Source organism: Molothrus aeneus, chromosome 19 (genome assembly GCF_037042795.1).
Source record: "Molothrus aeneus isolate 106 chromosome 19, BPBGC_Maene_1.0, whole genome shotgun sequence".
Taxonomy (NCBI): Eukaryota; Metazoa; Chordata; class Aves; order Passeriformes; family Icteridae; genus Molothrus; species Molothrus aeneus.
Window position 1 is genome coordinate 5,566,544 of NC_089664.1, and position 18,610 is coordinate 5,585,153.

The 18,610-nt window shown below is 55.6% G+C and overlaps 3 protein-coding genes across 3 annotated transcripts in view; all 3 read left to right on the top strand.

Moving 5' to 3' along the window:
* Positions 1 to 9,166, top strand: part of EEIG1 (estrogen-induced osteoclastogenesis regulator 1) — a 36,877-nt gene extending 27,711 nt beyond the window's left edge. Inside the window, exons 8-12 of the mRNA XM_066562929.1 lie at positions 1,074 to 1,178; positions 1,467 to 1,656; positions 1,846 to 1,967; positions 3,077 to 3,146; positions 4,057 to 9,166. Of these exons, the coding sequence (XP_066419026.1) occupies positions 1,074 to 1,178; positions 1,467 to 1,656; positions 1,846 to 1,967; positions 3,077 to 3,146; positions 4,057 to 4,102 (533 nt within the window). The 3' untranslated portion in view covers positions 4,103 to 9,166. The remainder of the gene's footprint in view (positions 1 to 1,073; positions 1,179 to 1,466; positions 1,657 to 1,845; positions 1,968 to 3,076; positions 3,147 to 4,056) is intronic.
* A 1,081-nt stretch (positions 9,167 to 10,247) lies between these two features.
* DPM2 (dolichyl-phosphate mannosyltransferase subunit 2, regulatory) lies at positions 10,248 to 13,718 on the top strand. The gene is made up of 4 exons (XM_066562927.1): positions 10,248 to 10,320; positions 11,056 to 11,145; positions 12,499 to 12,601; positions 12,889 to 13,718. Exons 1-4 carry the CDS (start codon positions 10,318 to 10,320, stop codon positions 12,945 to 12,947), a joined length of 255 nt encoding a protein of 84 aa, XP_066419024.1. The 5' UTR covers positions 10,248 to 10,317; the 3' UTR covers positions 12,948 to 13,718.
* A 1,258-nt stretch (positions 13,719 to 14,976) lies between these two features.
* On the top strand, positions 14,977 to 17,516 carry ST6GALNAC4 (ST6 N-acetylgalactosaminide alpha-2,6-sialyltransferase 4). Its single transcript, XM_066562839.1, has 7 exons — positions 14,977 to 15,022; positions 15,352 to 15,428; positions 15,674 to 15,844; positions 15,982 to 16,394; positions 16,530 to 16,637; positions 16,719 to 16,904; positions 17,190 to 17,516. The coding sequence occupies exons 2-7, from the start codon at positions 15,417 to 15,419 to the stop codon at positions 17,200 to 17,202; spliced, it is 903 nt and encodes a 300-aa protein (XP_066418936.1). The 5' UTR covers positions 14,977 to 15,022; positions 15,352 to 15,416; the 3' UTR covers positions 17,203 to 17,516.
* The last annotated feature ends 1,094 nt before the right edge of the window (positions 17,517 to 18,610 follow it).

Consider the following 18,610-nt stretch of genomic DNA (forward strand, 5'->3'; position numbering starts at 1 on the left):
GCTCTGCCTGGACACTCCTTTGTTTTTCCCAGCAGTTGCAAGCACAGAAACTCTTTAATCTTTCATGTTTTCCCACACCCATCCTCAACCCCCCATTGCTCATTCAGAATATTGAGAATAACAAAGCCATCTGAGTGTGACTGAGGAGAGGAAGGTTGACTATTTGCCACGTGCATAGATTTCTGTTAGTGGAGATAAAGCAATTTGTTCTTTTTGCTGGGGATTTAATAATTCATGAACTGCACTGATCCCTGCTTTCCACTGTGTGCAATGATACTTACCATTGTTCTGCACTCAGCTATTCTGTTGCTCAGACTTATCTTCTAGAAAAGTTCCTCTGAAGGTTTTAGAGGTTGGTTTAAGGTCTAGTGGCCTTGTTCCAGCTGCTGATGCAGTTCTTTGCCTTCTGTATGAGCCTGTTTTCAAGGGCACTGCATTTTCACATCAGTTTTTTTCCTTCCCAGCACATTCCAAATGTGCAGGCAGATACACTGCACCAAAATAGCACTGGAGTCTCATCCCCTCATTTGACAGAGCACGTGGTGCAAGTGGTGTTCTTAAAAAGCTGGCTAATGTGTTACATTTGTGCACTTCTGGATAAGCTTCCTGCAAGAGAGACAAGCAGGGCAAAGGAGCAGGGGTTATGCTGAAGTGTCTGTATCAAAATCAGAGATTATTTAAATGGTACAGGCTCTCTCAGAAGTAATAGAAAGGGTAAGGTGGTAACAGAAGCACCCAAACAGAGGTTGAAATACTTTACTGCCAGTGGCCATGTGATGCTTACTTAGCTTGATGCTTTTAACTGTGATAGTTTCAGACACTGCTTGTCCTTCTAGATGCTACAAGCCCCCAGAGATGTTTGTAAATTCACGTGTTGGATAGAAATAGTGATAAACTTGACAGAGTTCACTGTGGTCTTCCCTACTCCCTGGGTGTTTCTGAGCCCTGTGCTGGCCTTTACACAGGGCTCTGGCCAGTAGACTGCCCTTTCCTTGATCTGTCATTCCAAGATCAGTCTTCCCTCCCAGTGACCAGTGGTTGTGGTGTAAGCAGTGTCCTCTTTTCCTTGGCAGGTGTCCCAGAGGAGTCAGATCAGAACCTGTCCAGCCCAGAGGAAGTTTTCCACTCAGGGCACTCACGGAACTCGAGCTATGCCAGCCAGCAGTCCAAGATCTCTGGTAACCACTGATCCACACAGCTCTGCCATCCCTTTTTCCCTTTTCCTTCCTGCAGCAAGCCCTTGTGAGAGTGATTTGCAGCCATCTCTCTCTGTAATACCAGCTCTGTAATACTCACCCCAGCTGTGTAATACCAGCCTCCTGCTCCGTCTCTGCCAATGAGCCCACAGATGTCTAAACCTCTGTGTGCAGGAGCAGAAGTGCTGCTGTGGAGCTGCCCTGGCTGTTGTCTGTGCTGCCAGGAGTGGGAGCAGCAGCAGCTGAGCTCTGTGGCCCCTGTGTTGGCAGGTTACAGCACGGAGCACTCGCGCTCCTCCAGCATGTCCGACCTGACCCACCGCCGCAACACGTCCACCAGCAGCAGCGCCTCCGGGGGGCTCAGCATGACCGTGGAGTACCCTGAGGGGGAGAGGGAGCACAAACTGGAGAAGCCTCCTCGGCCCCCCAGACCACCCCTGCTGCTGGACAGACCCTCCCGGTGAGTAACAGTGGAGCAAAGACTTTTCTCTGGGAAGGAGAAGACAGAACCTGCTCCTTTGTCTTCAGGCACCAGTGGAACAGATTGTGGCCACTGAGGAGGAGGCTGTGGCCAAGAAATGCAGGGCAGTATGTAGATGTCTGTGTCTTGAGAAGCTGAGTAAGTTTGTCCTGGATTTCCTCTTGCCAGGAGGAAAAAGGATTCAATGGAGAGTCACCCAACCCGAGTGGATGACACCAGGATCGATGCTGATGATATAGTGGAGAAAATAATGCAGAGTCAGGACTTCACAGATGTCAGCAATACTGAAGGTGAGAGGAGAAGCCTCAGAGGGGATGTCTGGGTTGTTCCTTTTGCAGGGCTGCCAAGTGTTTACAGTCAGATCTCATCTGCCATGGGCTCTCTTCTCCTTTGACAGCTGTTTGCTTTCAGTGCTTGCTGGGTGTTTCTGTGGTAGATAAACCATGTGGGTTTGAGAGCTGCACATGTATTTACAGATAGCACTTGCTGTTGTTCCACACATGACAGCAGAGATTGAGATTGAAGCTCAAACATGCAGGGAGAGAGAGGAAAGACACTGATTCTCAATGCAGTGGAGATCAGCTGTCTGCACAGCTCCAGTGGCCTTTGTCCAGGGTCAGGCCAAGGGTATTTATCAGAAGAGGAGAGCACAACTGGAGGGAAGCAGCACATCTCTACAGAAACATGGGTTACCATGTGCTGGTGATCAGGTCTCTTGGGGAGCTTAAGAAGGAGTTTTCTCCATTGCACTCACAGCATCTGCTAGGAGAAAACTAATAATGTAACTGCTTTTGTTTTCAGTTTCATTTTCCACTTTAGCATAGAAATTGACCTCTAATCTGATTTTTTTTCTATCTGAGGTTTTCTGTTAAGTTTTAGACTTGAGCTTAGCTTGTTATCTGTGCTTCATTAATTTACCATTAATCACCTTAAATTGTTGCACATGGCAGCACTCTTATCATGTGGGGAGTTATACCTCACTCAGTGTGGGTTAGAATCAGACTGGATGCAGCTGCCTCTCCCCAGCAGAACAGGCTGAGTTTCTCCTCCAGTGACTCTACCAAAGCAGTGTGAGGCCCCACATCTTATCTGTTCAGGTGTGTATTAGGTGACCAAGGACTTGCATCAATGGAATTGCTTTAAAAGAGGCAGCTGGAGGTGAATGACTGAATTAATATCTCTGCCTTTATTCTTCCAAAGCTGCGTGTTGTGGAGGCTTCCCTTTGGAGCAAGGAAAGGGTTCCCAGGGGCTCCATGACTGTGGGAAAACCACCAGAAAGTGTGGATATGCATCTGCTGAGACACACTTGCTCTGTGCTGATTGTGTGTCTGGGAGGGGAGTTCCTGGCAGCCTCAGCAGTTCTGGATTTTGATGTCTGTCTTCCTTTTCTATCTGCAGACAGTAACCTGAGGTTGTTTGTGAGCAGAGACGGAACAACTACTCTGAGTGGTATTCAGCTGGGAAACAGGTAGGTTTCCCAAAAAGCTGGCAGCCAGAGGGGCCCCAGAGAGATTGGTGGGCTCTGTACCTAGGAAACTTCCACTTTTTGCTACAGGAGAGATTTCTAAACATCATGTGCTACATGGTGACTTCATTCCCACATTAACAGCCCTGGGATGCCTTTGGTGGCAGGCTGCAGCTGCACTCGAGTATGAGTGCACTTCTCAGCAGGAGCTCAGAGGGACAATGGGATCCTGGTTGCTAGACCCAGGAACAGAAGTGAGAGGAGTGAAAGGACAAAATGGTAGAGGCTGGTTCCCGTTTGTTTCTGAAGGAGGGAGCTTTGCCTCCTGCTGGCCTGCAGCAAAACTGCAGCAGAGCAGCGTTTATTGTCCCTTCTCCCTGCCTCTTATTGTCCCTTCTCCTGCCTCTTATTGTCCCTTCTCCTGCCTCTTCCATAACCACCGAGGGGTTGTTCTCTCATTAACGCCTTCTGAAGCAGTAAAACTTTTTCTTGTCACTGTAGCTCTTAGGACAGCTCTGGGCCAGTTGTGTTTGAGGCTTTGTTGCATCTTTTCATTGAATTAAAAAGAGCAGTAATGGTAATGCAAAGATGTATCAAGCTGGAAACAAAACTGGGAGCACAGCAAAGCCAGGCAGGCTGGCTTTGTTGTGGGTGGGATACTCCCCCTCTGCTGTGTCCTGTACAGCAGGGTTTGTGTGTCACACCCAGCTCTCTCCAGGGCTCTGTTGCTGGCTTGCCACCTCTTTGTCCCCTCTGTATTCCAAGGACTGACTTCCCACAAGGCTGACTTGTTACTGGCAGTGTTCTGAGTGGGTTTAGAAGATGGTGTTTGAGAGTGGAGAGCTCTGAACCACAACTTGGTTGCTAAAATGACTGGAAAATAACCAGCCTCTCTCCCCCTCTGCCTCCCCAGGGTCTCATCTGGAGTTTACGAGCCAGTGGTGATTGAAACCCACTAAATGTGAAGAACAGGGTAGAGCTGCTGGACACAGGCCCCCTACCCAGTCTGCTGCCACCTGGATGCCAACCTTTACCTCTCTTCATGCAGCATTCCAGAAGGGATTTCTCCACACCCCTCCCCGTATGTTTGCACTGCAGAACTACTCCGAGACCACTCCAGAACATGCACTTTCCCTGCATTGCATTGTCCTTCTCTGCTTCCTGGTCCTTCCAGTGCATGCCTTCCCCTGTTCCTGCTCAGACACAAGGTGTCTGTGGGACTTTTCCTTGGGCTAGTCCCAGAGGATGTTGCTCATCTGCATCCCTCATTCCACCCATTCACTTGCAGCAGGGGACGTCTCAGTTTCTGTCTCCCCAAAACATTGGGTTATACCACTGTGAACTCTTCAAACCACTGGGGGTGGGGGAAACCATTCTAACCAAACCCAGAGCTGCTTGTTGGGGACATGGTGACATGGCCACTTGCAGGATGCTTTATTCCATTGACTCTGCAAGGGAACATCACCTCCCAAGGCAATGGTTTTACTGAACAAGGTATGCTGTGGTGTACACTTCACCTTCCTATCCTCACATCCCCAAACAACATCTTCTCATAGGAAATACTTCCCAAAAGTGCATTTCAGAAAACTCTACTGCAATCCAGCTGAGAGTTGGTGAACGGTTAAATGTGAGTGCTCATCACACCACTGACTGCAGCAGCCCTTCCACTGCTGGGCATGGAAGGGGGTGTTCATCAACTAGCATTAGCAGGAGCACTTTAGAGCTTATAGATTTTACCTGGAGGAGGCTTCTACTCACTATTCCAGGAGTATAATCTGTGTTTGCTGGACTGATTCAGCAAATAGTCCTGTTGGAGCTTGGAATACAAAGCCTCTTTCTTTTTTCTTTTTTTTTTCCTTGTTTCATTGGCTCAGGAAGGGAACTGCCCTTCTTGGACTGTGAAAAGAATCTTGTCTGACAGCCCTTCCCTGGGCCAGAGCTGGTTGCAGTTGACTGCAGTGGTCTCTCTATTGAGGTGGTGATGTCAATTGCCTCTCTTGGCCTGGGCCAGTAAGGGATTTGGTGTTGCTTGGCCTTTCTTATCTTGTCAGCAGAGATCTGTGCCTGTGCTGGTTCCTTTTGGGGCTGGGGAGAAGCTACTGTCTCTGCCTTCAAGGGTAGAAGGGCTGTTTGCTGCTGCATTAGCCACAGCAGCTGTTCTGACCTGCTCTGTGGTGAGTGAACTCTTCTGACAAGGCTTCAAACTGTTCTCTGGTTATCTTTCAATTGCTCTTCTTTGGGTTTGGTTTCTGCAGTTGTTTGACACTTTTCCTTGCAGTGTGTGGCAGAGATGTCCATCCCTTTCAGCTCCCACTTGGAGATTTCTCCTGGCAGCTGAATTTCCAGAATCCAGAGGATCTGGGCAGCCCCGGGCTGTGGGCCAGCAGCAGGCTGTGCTTGCAGCCCTCCCTGTACAGAGCCCCTCAGCTGATAAGCTATTTCTGTGTGGTGCCCATTCCTCTTTTGCCAGTGTTCTGTGGCAGCACTCAGCAGCCATGCCCTCTCCAGGACCTGGCTCCCTTCTGGCACATGTGGGTGTGTGTTCAGGCACACACTCACTGCTCAGCAAGGAAAGACTTGTAACTGATCACATTGTTCAAATTCTTAGTTATTGTAAAGCCTCTTTTAAAGGAGAAAAAAAACAAACATTAACTGTGGTCTCTGTGGCCAGAATGCATGCAGATGAGCTGCTGGAAAAGGGAATCTGGCAGAATGAGAAACACGGAATGAAAGGGCCTTGATTTAGCTTTTTTTTTTTTACCCTTCTAGCTAAGGATGCTGCATGGGGAGGGTGCTCAGCAGTGTGGTAAAACTATACAGTTGCTTACTCTGTTTTGATGGTTTCTCTCTTGGAGTCAAGAGGCTTCTTTCTGTGTTTGGACAGACCACATATAGGATATGCATCTTTTCTACCATTTCCCTTCAAAGGGAATTAAATTTGAATTAGGGTAAAAAGGGGATACAGACAACACCTTGGTTTGGTTTAATGCAGGGGGAAAGTGTTGGACCTTTTGAGACTGTCTAGAACAAAAGCTCTTTCACACTTGCTAGGTTTTTTTAATGGTGATCTCTTCTTCATTCAGCCTGGGTAGGTTTGGCACTGGCTTGCAGGCTGCTGAGCATCCTGCCCTGTTCCTTGGGTGCCACATGTCTGCAGGAAGGACAGAACTGTTTGTCTTTCTCCCTGGGGCAGTGCCAGAGAGCCAGGCCTGGCCTGACTGTGTGCTCAGGTCAGGGTGAGGGCAGCAGGGGCTGTTCTGCCTCTCTGTGGATGTTCTGCCTCTCTGTGGATGGCCCTGCAGAGCCGAGGCTCTGGCTGCTCCCCAGGGGCCAACAAAGCCCCTCAGGAAATCAGATCCAACCAGGACTTGAAAGGAGCAAGCATAAGCCAGGAAAGAGGCTAAAACCCAGCTCATTTTGCTGCTTTGCTTCTGTTCCCATGAGAAACAATGGCAGTCACTGTCAGAGCAGTTGGGATCCCAGGGCATTCTCCTGGCCTCCATTGGCCAGGGTTGGCTGCTCCGAGGCACTGGCAGCTCGGCATGTCACGAAATCAGTGGGACAGAGGGAGGAATATCTTCCCAGCAAAGCAGGAGGAGAAGCAGTTGAGCTTTTGAGAGCACTGGTCTCTTCTTCCCAGGCTGGCAGAGGCATAACCTGCTCCATCACATCACTGTGGCCAAGCTGGGCATGTCTTTGGCTTCTCTCCAGTGGCTTGGCACATCACTGCTTGCATTTCTGATAACTGTGTCCCATAGGGTATTTCCTCCTTGTCTCCACGTTAGTCCCTCCACAGATTCTGATCTTTGTGTGGCTTTTTAGCTCTCCTGCCCCTGGTTTTGAGTAGGTAGTCCTGGTCATGCACCTTGTGCAGCACAGCTGGGGGACGTGGAGCAGACATGGAGGGAGGAAGGAGCAGTCTGTTCCTGTTTGTAGATCCCGTGCAGAGCTCCTGCTGTGCTTCCAGCCCAAGCAGTGCCCAGCAGTCCCTAGGCAGCACCCGAGGTGGTCACTGGCTGTGGGGTCCCTGGTCCCACACACTCACTGCTGCCTCAGGAAGCTGCATCTCACGAGCACTTTTTTCCTTGTGGCATCCCTGCTGCCTGCTCCTTGTTGGACTTTGAACATTTAAGAAGTGAATCAGTTTCCAGACCCAAACCGCTGGCTAGTTTCCTTTGGGTTTTTCTTTTTTGTTGTGAAGTTTATGGAATTTTTTTTTAATAGAAACCCAGCAGGCTGGTGTTTTTTTGACTGCATTATTGTTTCATTGATATTTTATTTCAGGGGGGCTTAGGGGGGAATGTTCTTCCCCACATTGTTCCCCTTCTCAGGGGATTCAGAGGTGGCTTAAACAAGTAAAAGAACCTTATTGGCAAGACTCTGCATCCCCTGGGTCTCTGATGCTGACGAGCAGGGCTGCTCATGCCTGGCTGGCCCTGGAGAGCAGAGCTGGCTCTCTGCTTTAGTCTTGGGATCAGGCAAAACATGTGGGCTCTGCTCTTGGTTTCCAGACCCTTAGTTTTGGTGGAAGCACATTGCAAAGCGTTAGGAAATTCAGTGTAACTTTTTTACTAACTTCTTTTCTTTTTTTAAAACCAATATAAAACTGAGTGTCCAGAAGAATAGGCTTAGTTGTTACTTGGTGAAGGAGATGGATTTCAGTTGGAAATTGTGATGGGAAAAGGGAGGAGAAGGATGTTGCTCCCTCATCATCATCTTTTGTATGGTCAGCACTTTAAATGGGGGCCTCGTGCTGTTCTGACCCTTGGAGTGATGGGCAGCAGGCGTGTGATTTCTCCCCCCCTCATTGCCACATCACTTTGCCCCCTGCAGAAAGGTTAACAAGCCCTTTTAAACGTTTGCTTCAGTTTTTAGAGGGTTCCAAACCAGGTGGGGGCCTGAAGAAATAGTATTTCATTCTCATCTGAATGGGAGGGGTTGACTTTTTATTTATTTTGTCATTGCTGTTTCTTTTTAAGCGGGTGGCAGTGCAGCTGGTCTCTGCACTGCTGCCAGGAACCTCTGGGAAAACCTCACTCCAGGTACGCTAGAGCACCACAGTGAAACCCCTCCTGGTGAGGGGCTCCCCCTCCCCTCCTGGCTGCCTTACCTGGGGGCTGCAGACCCCCCTCCACCCCTCCTGCCCCTCCCTGCTGCCCCACCTGGTCTCTAGCTGAGCTCTTGCTCTGGTGACCGAGCCCTTTGGACAAGGCCAGTCCCCAGGGACAAGTTCCTACAAACTCTGCCTGGTTGCAGGTGTTTGTCCTTGAAAAGCCACTTCCTGGCTGCGGGGAGGGATTGGTGAATGCAGAATTCCCCCCACTTCCCTGCTGAGAGCTGTGTCCATCAGCCCCCACCCTGCGCCCCCCGATCCCGCTGCCTGCAGAGCAGCAGGAGTGGAAACCTGGGAAATGAAAAGGAATTTTGGGATGAAGCTCTGAGCGAGGGATGAGCCTGGTAACTTGCCTCAAACACGTGGAATAATGGTAGAGCCCATATTTTTGTGGGGGGAGGGAGGGGAAGGGGAGATCGTGTTTTATTTTCTTGAAAGTGAATTGAGCTTGGTGACCTTCGGCTGAGGCGCACTCGATTTGTATCAGATTCTATAGAGAGATGGCTGATATTTTTGGAAAGGGAATGGGTCTATGCAAACTTCCAAAATTGCTTGAAAGATAGTTTAACATTTTTTTACTTTGAAAATCTAAAGATAAATCTAACTTTTGTCTTAAAGCAGAAGTGCGTTTAGAAAGAGAAGCTACTTCCACTGCTCTATTTTGATGATGATTCTTGGAAAGTTTGGGCTGGAGGGAATGACTATTTTTCACCATTTCTATCTTGCTCCTCTAGTTTCTTTGTTTCTTTTTCTAACGGAATGCTGTGCCGTCTTTGATTCAACAGATCGTGTTTGTATTTTCTGTATCTGGTTCCTAATGTAGAGAAATAACAAATATATGAGGAAATCAGTATAATGTCAAATGTTGTTATGGTTTGGGGGAAAAAATAAAGGTTTTTTTGGTACTTCACACTGGTTCTTCTTGCTCTGTTTCTTGTTTTAAATGCTGTGGGGTGAGAGGGGCATGCTCGGGCCTGGAATAGTTTGGTTTTGCCTTCTTGGATTGCTCTGGCAGCTGAGAGCAGAGATCCCTGCCAGCCCTTCCCTGGAGATGGAAAGGGCAGTTGGCAGCACAGCACCAGTCCCATGGAAGCAGCAATCCTGGCAAAAGGTGACATCTGCCTGAGTTGCCAGCAGCGTCCTCTGCTCTGTCCCAGCCTAGGCTCTGCCTAAACTGCCTCTCCTGCTGGGCCTACCTCACCAGGCTCGCTGGGGGATTGGGCCCACAGCCCAGCAGGGCACAAGCAATAAGCAACTCTGCATCCTCAGGGCTTGCGCCTGCATAGCCCCTTGCCCACCCCAGGCTCAGCACCCCATTAATGGAGGGTGAGCCAAATTCAGTGCCCAGATACTCATCACTGATGGCTGACAGGGCTGGAGGGGGGAGCAGGAGCAGCTTTTGCCTCTTCCACCTTCCCAGAGCCTCGGCCACACAAAGGTCAGTGCACTTTTGAGGCCCCAAGCACATTCTTCCCTTTTCCCTTGTATCAGGACGGGGAGGCAAAGGATTCTATGATTCTTTTGTGTCTGGCCCTTGGCTGTTTGGTCTCGCTTGTTCCTTTTCTCCCGCTGCCCCGGGTGTGTTTGGAGGAACGGCAGGGTGTGGGATGTCGGGATGGATGGGGCTGGTGTCAGGATCCATCACCACCACAGGTCCCGGGGACGGGTGCTGGATGCAACCAGAGTGCCCCGTCCGCAGGTGAAGGCAACGGCGCTGGAGCAGCAGGAGCGCGGAGCGGTGACAAGGATCGCAGGCCTGTGGGTGAGACAGGGAGAGCGGCGGGAACGGAATGGGAACGGGCCAGCCCCGCACCCGGTCCATCCTCTCCCGCCCCGAGCCCGGCCCGTCCCCGCCGCTCTCCCTGTCCCGGTCCCGTTCCGTCCCCGCCGCTCTTTCCCGGCCGTTTCGCGGCTCCGGGAGGTGACGAAGCTCGGGGCGGGGCCTCGCAGGCCCCGCCCACCCCCGCTGATTGGCCGGGCTCGGGGCGGGGCTGGCGCACCGCTCGCCGATTGGTGGCCGTGCCGGAAAGGCGAGGCCGGCGGGGAGGAGGCCGGGGCGCCATGGTGAGTGCGGGCCCGGCCCGGCCCGGAGCGAGCGGGACCCCGAGGCGGGGACGGAGGGGAGGGTCGGTCCCTGCTCGTCCCGGCCCTTGCTCGGCCCGGTGTCACGGGGGGCTTGGGCCGGATCGCGGCCCGGAGCCCTGGCCAGGCTCCCTGACTGGAGAGACTGGGCCCAGTCTCCCGGGAGCGGCCCCTGAGATGCGGTGCGTGAGCCGGCTGAGGGAGCTGTGATGGTGTTCGCAGGGGTCTTGGGATGAGGGAAGAGACGAGAATATTGACTCCACGTTTCAGAAGGCTTGATTTATTATTTTATGATATATATTAAAACTATACTAAAAGAATAGAAGAAAGGATTTCATCAGAAGGCTAGCTAAGAATAGAAAAAGAATGAATGAATAACAAAGGCTTGTGACTGACCGAGACAGTCCGGACAGCTGGACTGTGATTGGCCATGAATTAGAAACAACCACACGAGACCAATCACAGATCCACCTGTTGCCTTCCACAGCAGCAGATAATCATTGTTTACATTTTGCTCCTGAGGCCTCTCAGCTTCTCAGGAAAAAAAATCCTAAGGAAAGGATTTTTCATAAAACGTGTGTGTGACAGGGAGCTGCCGGTGACACGGCCCGGCCACCCCCGGTGCGGTGCCCCTGCCTCCGGTCTCGCTCCCAGCCACAGGAGCCCTGAGCCGCTCGGGCCCAGGCGTGGCCATCCCGCTCTGTCTCTCCTTTGCAGGCCACAGCGACGGACCAGCTGGTTGGGTTTGGCTTGGTCGCCTTCAGCCTCGTCCTCTTTGTTTACTACACCCTCTGGATCATCGTGCTGGTACGCGGTTCCTCTGGCCAATATAAGCCCAGTCACTCCACACTCACGTGTTTCCCCGCCCTTTGTCCGGGTGATGATGTGTCTGTGTGCCTGAAGGACTTTTGACTTCTGGGTTAAAAATGTCAGGGCAGATCTTCCTCTATGTGCTGGCACTGTCCTTGTCCCATCTGGGTGTCCCTGGCCTTGCCTGGGCAGGACCAAACATTGATTGTGGTGCCCACCTGCTGTTCCAAGCCAGGCTGACCCAGCCAGGGCTGGATGAGCCATTGGGAAGAGCTGAAGCCTGGCCCTGATGGAGGTGTCATCAATGTCCACATCCCCCAGATTCCTGGTTCTGGTGGGAGATGACAGAGGGAAACATTGAGACAAATCTTAACAAATCTGGTAGGGAGGACAAGAGTTTAGGGAATGCAGGGCTCTGGGCAAGTGAGGCTGCCCATCTGAGGTCAGCTGAGGTCATTGGTGATTTTCTCCCCGGAAAGAAACTTCTCCTCACGAGCTTTCCAGGTGTGAGAGGCCAGGTTCAGCCTTGGACTAACATCTGAACTCCCACCAGCTTCCCCTCCACCTCCAAGAGGTTTGAATTCCCCTCTTGCATCGCTCACTCTGCTGCCCGATCCATGTGTGTGCTCCCGGCATTCCCAGAGCTGCAGGAGCATCCCCGTCCTCACAGTACTCCCAGAGCTGCAGGATCATTCCAGTCCTCACAGTGCTCCCAGAGCTTCAGGATTATTCCAGTCCTCCCAGTGCTCCCAGAGCTGCAGGATTATTCCAGTCCTCACAGTGCTCCCAGAGCTGCAGGATCATTCCAGTCCTCACAGTGCTCCCAGAGCTGCAGGAGCATCCCCATCCTCAGAGTGCTCCCAGAGCTGCAGGAGCATCCCCATCCTCAGAGTGCTCCCAGAGCTGCAGGAGTATCCCCATCCTCACAGTGCTCCCAGAGCTGCAGGAGCATTCCAGTCCTCCCAGTGCTCCCTGGTGTCCAGAGCCTTCCACGGCCTCTGCACAGGGATCCTGCTGGGATAACCACGGAGCAGAGCTGGTGCCAGCTGCTCCCTCCTGCAGGACAGAGGGACAGACACTGGGGTTTGCTGTGTTCTGCATAAGCAGCTCTGCCCACTCTGAGCCTCCGGGGCTGTGGGACCCTGTGCCAGCCCCACAGCCCCCCCTCATTGTCCCCTGAACCCCAAACCTTCACTGCCCACCCGCTCTTGTCTCTGTGGCCAAGCCACCTGCAGATCTGGGGACCTTTTTCAGCCATCTCACACCAGACATTTCCATGTTTGTCCCAAACCCTCGAGGCTGCACTGGAGGTGTTGTGGGCACCTGCTGACCCCCTCTGTGTCCCTGCAGCCCTTCATGGACAGCGACCATGGGATCCACCAGTTCTTCCTGCCTCGGGAATATGCAGTTATCATCCCCGTGACAGCCGGGCTGCTGCTGCTGCTATTTATAGGTGAGAGTTGTTTCTGTGCTTCTAATTAGAAACTTCTAAATTAGGAAGAGAGAAAAAGGTTGCTAGGGGTTTAGTTAATGTGTGACACTCACGGCACTCTCTGTGGTTACTGTTGCAGCTTAGCCTGGCACGGGGGCTGTGTTTGTGTGGGGGTTTTGGCTGTTTGAGCCTCTGGACAGCAGAATTTTCTTGCTCTCTCTGTTGATATTGTTTCTCATTCACAGGTGCTGTAGAAGTGCCTGGAATTAAAAGTTTCCTACCTGAATTGGTTCTGTCTGTCTCGGCAGGTGTTTTTATAATGTTTGTCACGTGGAAGAGCAGGAAACACACCAAGAAATCAGACTGAAGGCCCAGCTGAGGAGATGAGGAGGTGCCCACGCTGCAGCATCACAGCCAGGAAAAGACTTTTCCTGCAGCTCCAGGCAGACATCTCCAAGGTGCCCAGCACTGAGCTGCTCCCACGTTCCCTCCTGCAGAGACTAAACCTGTAGTTTACAATTCACTGACCAAAGAGAAGCAGGATTCATCCAAGGCTCATCAAGTGAGGGACCAGAGCCCCTGCTGAGGGACCTGCTCCCCAGCTGGGGCTGCCCTGCCCACTCTGGGCACTCCTTCCCTTCAGCTCTGGCTCGGCCCAGTAGTTTGTTCCTTCTGGGAATTTTATTTAAAAGTTTACCTACGGTTTGTGGGGTTTTTTTGATTCAAGTCTGAAAGGAGAGAAATGAGACTTTGGGCTTGGAAAGGACAGGTTTGCCTTCTCCATTTGCTTCTGGAAGGGCTAATCACAGTGCTGGGGGCTCTTGCCCTTCTGAAGAGGGACTCCCAGGAGGCTGGGTGTGCAGAGGGAGCAGGGACAGTGCTGCCCTCTGTGTCCCACCCAGCTGAGGGGGTGGTGAGGAGATGTCCTGGATCACGGGGAAGTGTTGGGTGTGGTTCCCATCACAGCTCTCAGTCCTGGCTGGGTTCCTGCCCTGGACAGGGCTCCATGTGCCAGCCAGGCTGGGGCTGAGCAGGCAGCTGTGGTGGCAGTGTCCTTCCCCTGGGGGGTTCCTCTCCTGGCATCTCCCCTGGACCAAGGCAAGCAGGATCACCCTCAATAAAGGTCTGTAAGGTCTCACTCCCTGTCCTCTGCCATGCCAAGGGGTGCCACAAGCCTGCCAGGGTGGGCTCAGCTGCATGGCCCTGGCAGTGCATGGCATCCTGCTGGTGAGGTCAGGCAGGGAAGCACCAGAGACAACCTGGCCAAAAACGCTGGTTCTGCCATGCCTGGGGCTGCTGTCCCCTGCCTGGGGAGGGCAGGTCTGGAGCACTCCAACCCTTCTTGCATGTACTGTGAGCTTCCTGCCAGCAGCATGTCCCACGGTGATGCTGATGGCTTGGGACACCCTGAGGGCCACAGCTGAGCCTGGCTGCAGGAGCCAGCAGAGGGTCCAGAGGTGAGGCTCTGGCTGGGGGGTTGTTTCCAGCTCTTGCAGAGGCTGCCAGGCCATGCTGAGCTGTCGAGCATCTTGCTGCCCTTCCCTGCTGCTCACCTGCTGTTCAGGGCTCAGCCCATCCCACAGGGCTGGTTTTGGGCTGGGCAGAAGGAAGCAAAGAGTGGAGAATTCCACGGTAACTGAGCAGCTGCCGGTGTGACCTCCTCCTCCAGCCTCGCTTCCTGTGCTGGAGCCCAGTGCTGTCCCTGTCACTTTCCCTGTGGTCCCAGGCCTGTGCAGGACAATAAGAGCAGGTTGGTTTCAAGGTAACATCTCATGTTTCTTTATCTGCAGTAGGAGAAATCCGATGCCCCCCCAGGCCAGCAGGCAGCTCGCTCTGGGGACACTTCCCATGGGTGTTCTGTGGCCTGACCCGGTCAGGTGGGGCTGCAGGTGATGGGCAGCCCCTGGGGCCATTGGATGGGGTCTGGGCTACCTCACCTGCCCTGATCCCACTCCTGAGCCATCCCGGATCCTCGTGGTGTCCCGTGGTGCGCGGAGGTGAGAGAGCCCAGGCCACAGGGAGGCTGCAGCACCCCCGAGCGGGACGGGAGCCCGAGAGGGCAGAGCGAGAGCGGGAAAGAGCCCTGGGGTCGCTGCCGAGGCACACGGTGGGGCGAGAGGCGGGGACCCCCGAGCGGGACGGGAGCCCGAGAGGGCAGAGCGAGAGCGGGAAAGAGCCCTGGGGTCGCTGCCGAGGCACACGGTGGGGCGAGAGGCGGGGATCGGTACCGGGACACACGAGCTGGGTGCCGAGGTCGGTCCCGGTGCGCCGGGCACGAGCCCGCGGGCACGGGCGGGCGCGGCCCCGAGGAGCGGGGTCGCGGGGCGGGGCGGGGGCGGTCCCGGTGCCGGTTCCGGCAGTGCCCGCTCGGCTCCGCCCCCGCCGCGGCCCGGCAGCCCCGCTCCGGGCGGGATGCAGGAGCCGCCGGTGGATCCCGGCTCGGTGAGTGGGGCCGGCACCGGGAACCGGGGATGCCGCTCCGGGGAGACCCCCCGGGCCCGAGCCCTGCCCGGCGGGGCGGCACCCGCGGGGCACGGGAGGAACGGCGCACGGAGGGGGAACCGCGCACGGAGGGGGAACGGCACACGTGGGGCACCCCTGGGAATGAGAATGGGAATGGGAATGGGAATGGGAATGGGAATGGGAATGGGAATGGGAATGCGGGGGGGGGATCGCGGTGATGGCCTCGGGGGGCTCCCGGCACGAGGCGTGGAGGGGAACCCCGGGCGTTGGGGACCGGGGCGATCCCGCTGAGCCCGCTCCGCTTGCAGGGTGCGAGCCCCCACCCTGCCGGTGACCCCTGGAGCCCGCCCGGGGATCCGCCAGGCCCCCGAGCATGAAGACGCTGGTGAGTACCCGCTGGGACAGGGGGCGAGGGGCCGGGGGACTGAGCCCCGCTGCTGCCGGTGCCCGCGGGCGGCACGGAGCCCGTAGGGCACGGAGTGAGCCGGGCCCGGCACCCCGCACCGCTCCCCCCACACACCTCAACACCCTCCGAGGGGCAGCTCCCCCATGGCCGCGGGGCCACCGGCAGCCGGCACGGGCCCGGTGCACGTGGGCAGGCCCGGAGAGCTCCCCTCGCTCTGCTCCCAGGTCCGGCTCTTCCTATCGCTGGTGTGCGTGGCGGTGACCGCGGTGCTGTACATCCTGCTCTGCTCCCACACTCGTGTGCAGCGCTGCTGCTCGGCCCCGGCGCTGCGGGGCAGCCCCGCCACGTCCGGCGTCCGCAGCTTCCAGGGCTACAGCCGCGTTCCCGATGGGAAGGTGCGTGGGGATGGAGCAGCGCTGGGGCAGCTCGGCCCACCTGTGCCTCGGTTTCCCTGTCCTTTGGGAAGGGCGGGAAGGGCCTGTGGTGTATCCAGCTGGAGGGAAGGAGGAGCTGACGGTGTCTTCCCCCACAGCCGCTGGAGCGAGCGCTGTGCCGCCAGTGCGCCGTCGTCTCCAGCTCGGGGCAGATGCTGGGCTCGCAGCTGGGAGCGGCCATCGACGGGCAGGAGTGTGTCCTGCGCATGAACCATGCCCCCACCACCGGCTACGAGCAGGACGTGGGGACACGCAGCACCATCCGGGTGGTCTCACACACCAGCGTCCCGCTGCTGCTGAGGAACCAGCCCTACTTCTTCCAGCAGTCCCAAGAGACCCTTTACTTCATCTGGGGGCCAGCAAAAAAGATGAATAGGGAGAAGATGGGCTCAACCTACCAGGCACTGGTCAAGGTGATGGAGAAGTACCCCCAGCTGCAGATCTACACCCTGACTGAGGAGAAGATGACATACTGCGACAATGTCTTCCAGAATGAGACAGGGAAGAACAGGTACTGCTGGCTCCTGAGGTCAAGAGGTCTCATTAGGTCACCCTCATGTACCTATCCCCCATCAAGCACCCATAGTGGTGGCACTACCACCCGAGGGGGTGCCACCCACTCCAGTGTGACCACGATGCTTTGCAGGATGAAATCCGGCTCCTTCCTGAGCACGGGCTGGTTCACCATGATCCTGGCCATGGAGCTGTGCGAGCAGATCTGTGTTTTTGGCATGGTCAGCGACAGCTACTGCAGGTGTGGGGGGCTGGCAGGGGCAGGTGTGGGGTGGTCTGGTGTCCCCCCAAGTCCCATACTCACCCTGTGCCCTCCTGCCAGGGAAAAGAACCACTCCAGCGTGCCGTACCATTACTTTGAGAAGGGCCGGCTGGACGAGTGCAGGATGTACCTGATGCACGAGCAAGCTCGGCGTGCCGGGCACCGCTTCATCACCGAGAAAGCCATCTTCTCCCGCTGGGCCAAGAAGAGGAACATTGTCTTCAACCACTCATCCTGGACAGGCAGGTAGGGCGCCAGCCACGGCGTGAGCCAGCAGAAGCCTCGGCAGCAGGGCAGCTCTCATCCTGCAGCAACACGTCTCAGCTCTGCCAGTGGCACGGCTGGACACCTTCTGCCAAGCCCTGGAGCAGGGAGTCTCCATCTCTGCAGTAGCAGTGCCTGTTTCCCAGCTGGTGGATGGGCTGGGAAGCCCCTGTTGGTACATGGGGGCCATGGGCCTGACCCATGCAGCCCCACTGGCTCCAAACTGGATGGAGCCAGGGAGACCTGGTTTTCTGCTCTCTCTACCAGGAGGAATATTTAATGCAGGATTAGACGTGCTGCTGGACTCCAGCAGGACATGGGGCAGAAATGCTCAGCCCTGCCAGGGCCACAAACCTGTGCCTCTCACAGGTATGAAGCTCTGCTGTGGTCCTTGCCCCACTTGTACCCTCTGGACAGTGCTGGGTGTGGGGTGCAGGCTGGATCCAGGCTCTGCCTTATGCTGCTTGGTGCCTGCAGCCCGTCAGCTGGAAGCTCTGGAGCGACCTGTGCCCTAGGGGCTATGAATTGCCTTGTCACAAGTGTCCTTGGATTCAGACCAAAGCAAACGTGGCCATTAAAATTGTTTTTAATTCAGTGGTGCCCCTTGCAGTGCCCCTTGTGGTGCCCCTTGCTGTGCCCCTTGCTGTGCCCCTTGTGGCTGCAGGACAGGACAGGGAGTGAGAGAGGGGGGATACTCAATGCCTCATCACAGGCTGCCAGGCTATAAATAAGATGAGGAGGTGACAAGGGGGTAGAGCCGAGCCTAAACATGGAAGAGGGTGCTGAAAGCAGTTGAGGTTATTTGGAAACCAGCAGCTGCATCTCTGCAGGATGGGTGCTGGGTCTGGGGTGATCCTCAGTCCCACAGAGCTCAGTGCTGCTGGGCTGTCACAGGGCACTGGCAGCTCCCGTGTCCCTGGGGAGATGGGAGAGGCCATGGGCCACTGCATGGCCCTGAGCCCACGGCAGCTCTTTGAACATGTAAACAGATGCCACACGTTTGGGTGGGTCCGGTGCTGTCTGGGGGCCAGGGGCAAGAGGAGGAGCAGAGATGAGAGGGGGTGCAGTGAGGAGCGAGTGGTGCAGGAACTGGGGGTGCTGCCAGGGCTGCTTCCTGCAGGGCAGTGCAGCACAGGAGCCCATGGAGCTCATGCCTGCCACCTCAGTTTCCACAGCCCTGCGCAGGGCAAGGCATCACCGGCACAGCGGGGCCAGAATCGCTCTGGACACGCGTCAGGGATGCCGGTTCCTGCCAGCGGTGGAGCTCTCCCCCTGCGCCACGAAACCCCCGAGCGGGGCCCTGAGCTGCCGGGCCGGTGTGGGTGAGACCTCGGCATCCCAGCAATGCGCTGCGCCCGGCAGCGGGCAGGCACGGCGAGCTGCTCCTGGCACGGCCGGGCAGCGCTGCCCCCCATCCCCGCTGCCCGCATTGGTGCCCTCGGGGACCGGGGAATCAGTCCCGGTCTTTCCCTGCGGCTCTCCCGATCCCGGGAGGGCGGCACTAGGACCCGGCGGTGCTCCTCCATCCCGGGAGGGTGGCACTAGGACCCGGCGGTGCTCGCCCATGCCGGGAGGGCGGCACTAGGACCCGGCGGTGCTCCTCCATCCCGGGAGGGCGGCACTAGGACCCGGCGGTGCTCGCCCATGCCGGGAGGGCGGCACTAGGACCCGGCGGTGCTCGCCCATCC

Excerpts from the sequence above, each read along its gene's own strand:
- DPM2 (XM_066562927.1), top strand. Across the intron at positions 11,146-12,498 it reads CCCTCTGGATCATCGTGCTG|CCCTTCATGGACAGCGACCA; the intron begins GTACGCGGTTCC and ends GTGTCCCTGCAG. Across the intron at positions 12,602-12,888 it reads GCTGCTGCTGCTATTTATAG|GTGTTTTTATAATGTTTGTC; the intron begins GTGAGAGTTGTT and ends CTGTCTCGGCAG.
- ST6GALNAC4 (XM_066562839.1), top strand. Across the intron at positions 16,395-16,529 it reads AATGAGACAGGGAAGAACAG|GATGAAATCCGGCTCCTTCC; the intron begins GTACTGCTGGCT and ends GATGCTTTGCAG. Across the intron at positions 16,638-16,718 it reads GTCAGCGACAGCTACTGCAG|GGAAAAGAACCACTCCAGCG; the intron begins GTGTGGGGGGCT and ends CCCTCCTGCCAG.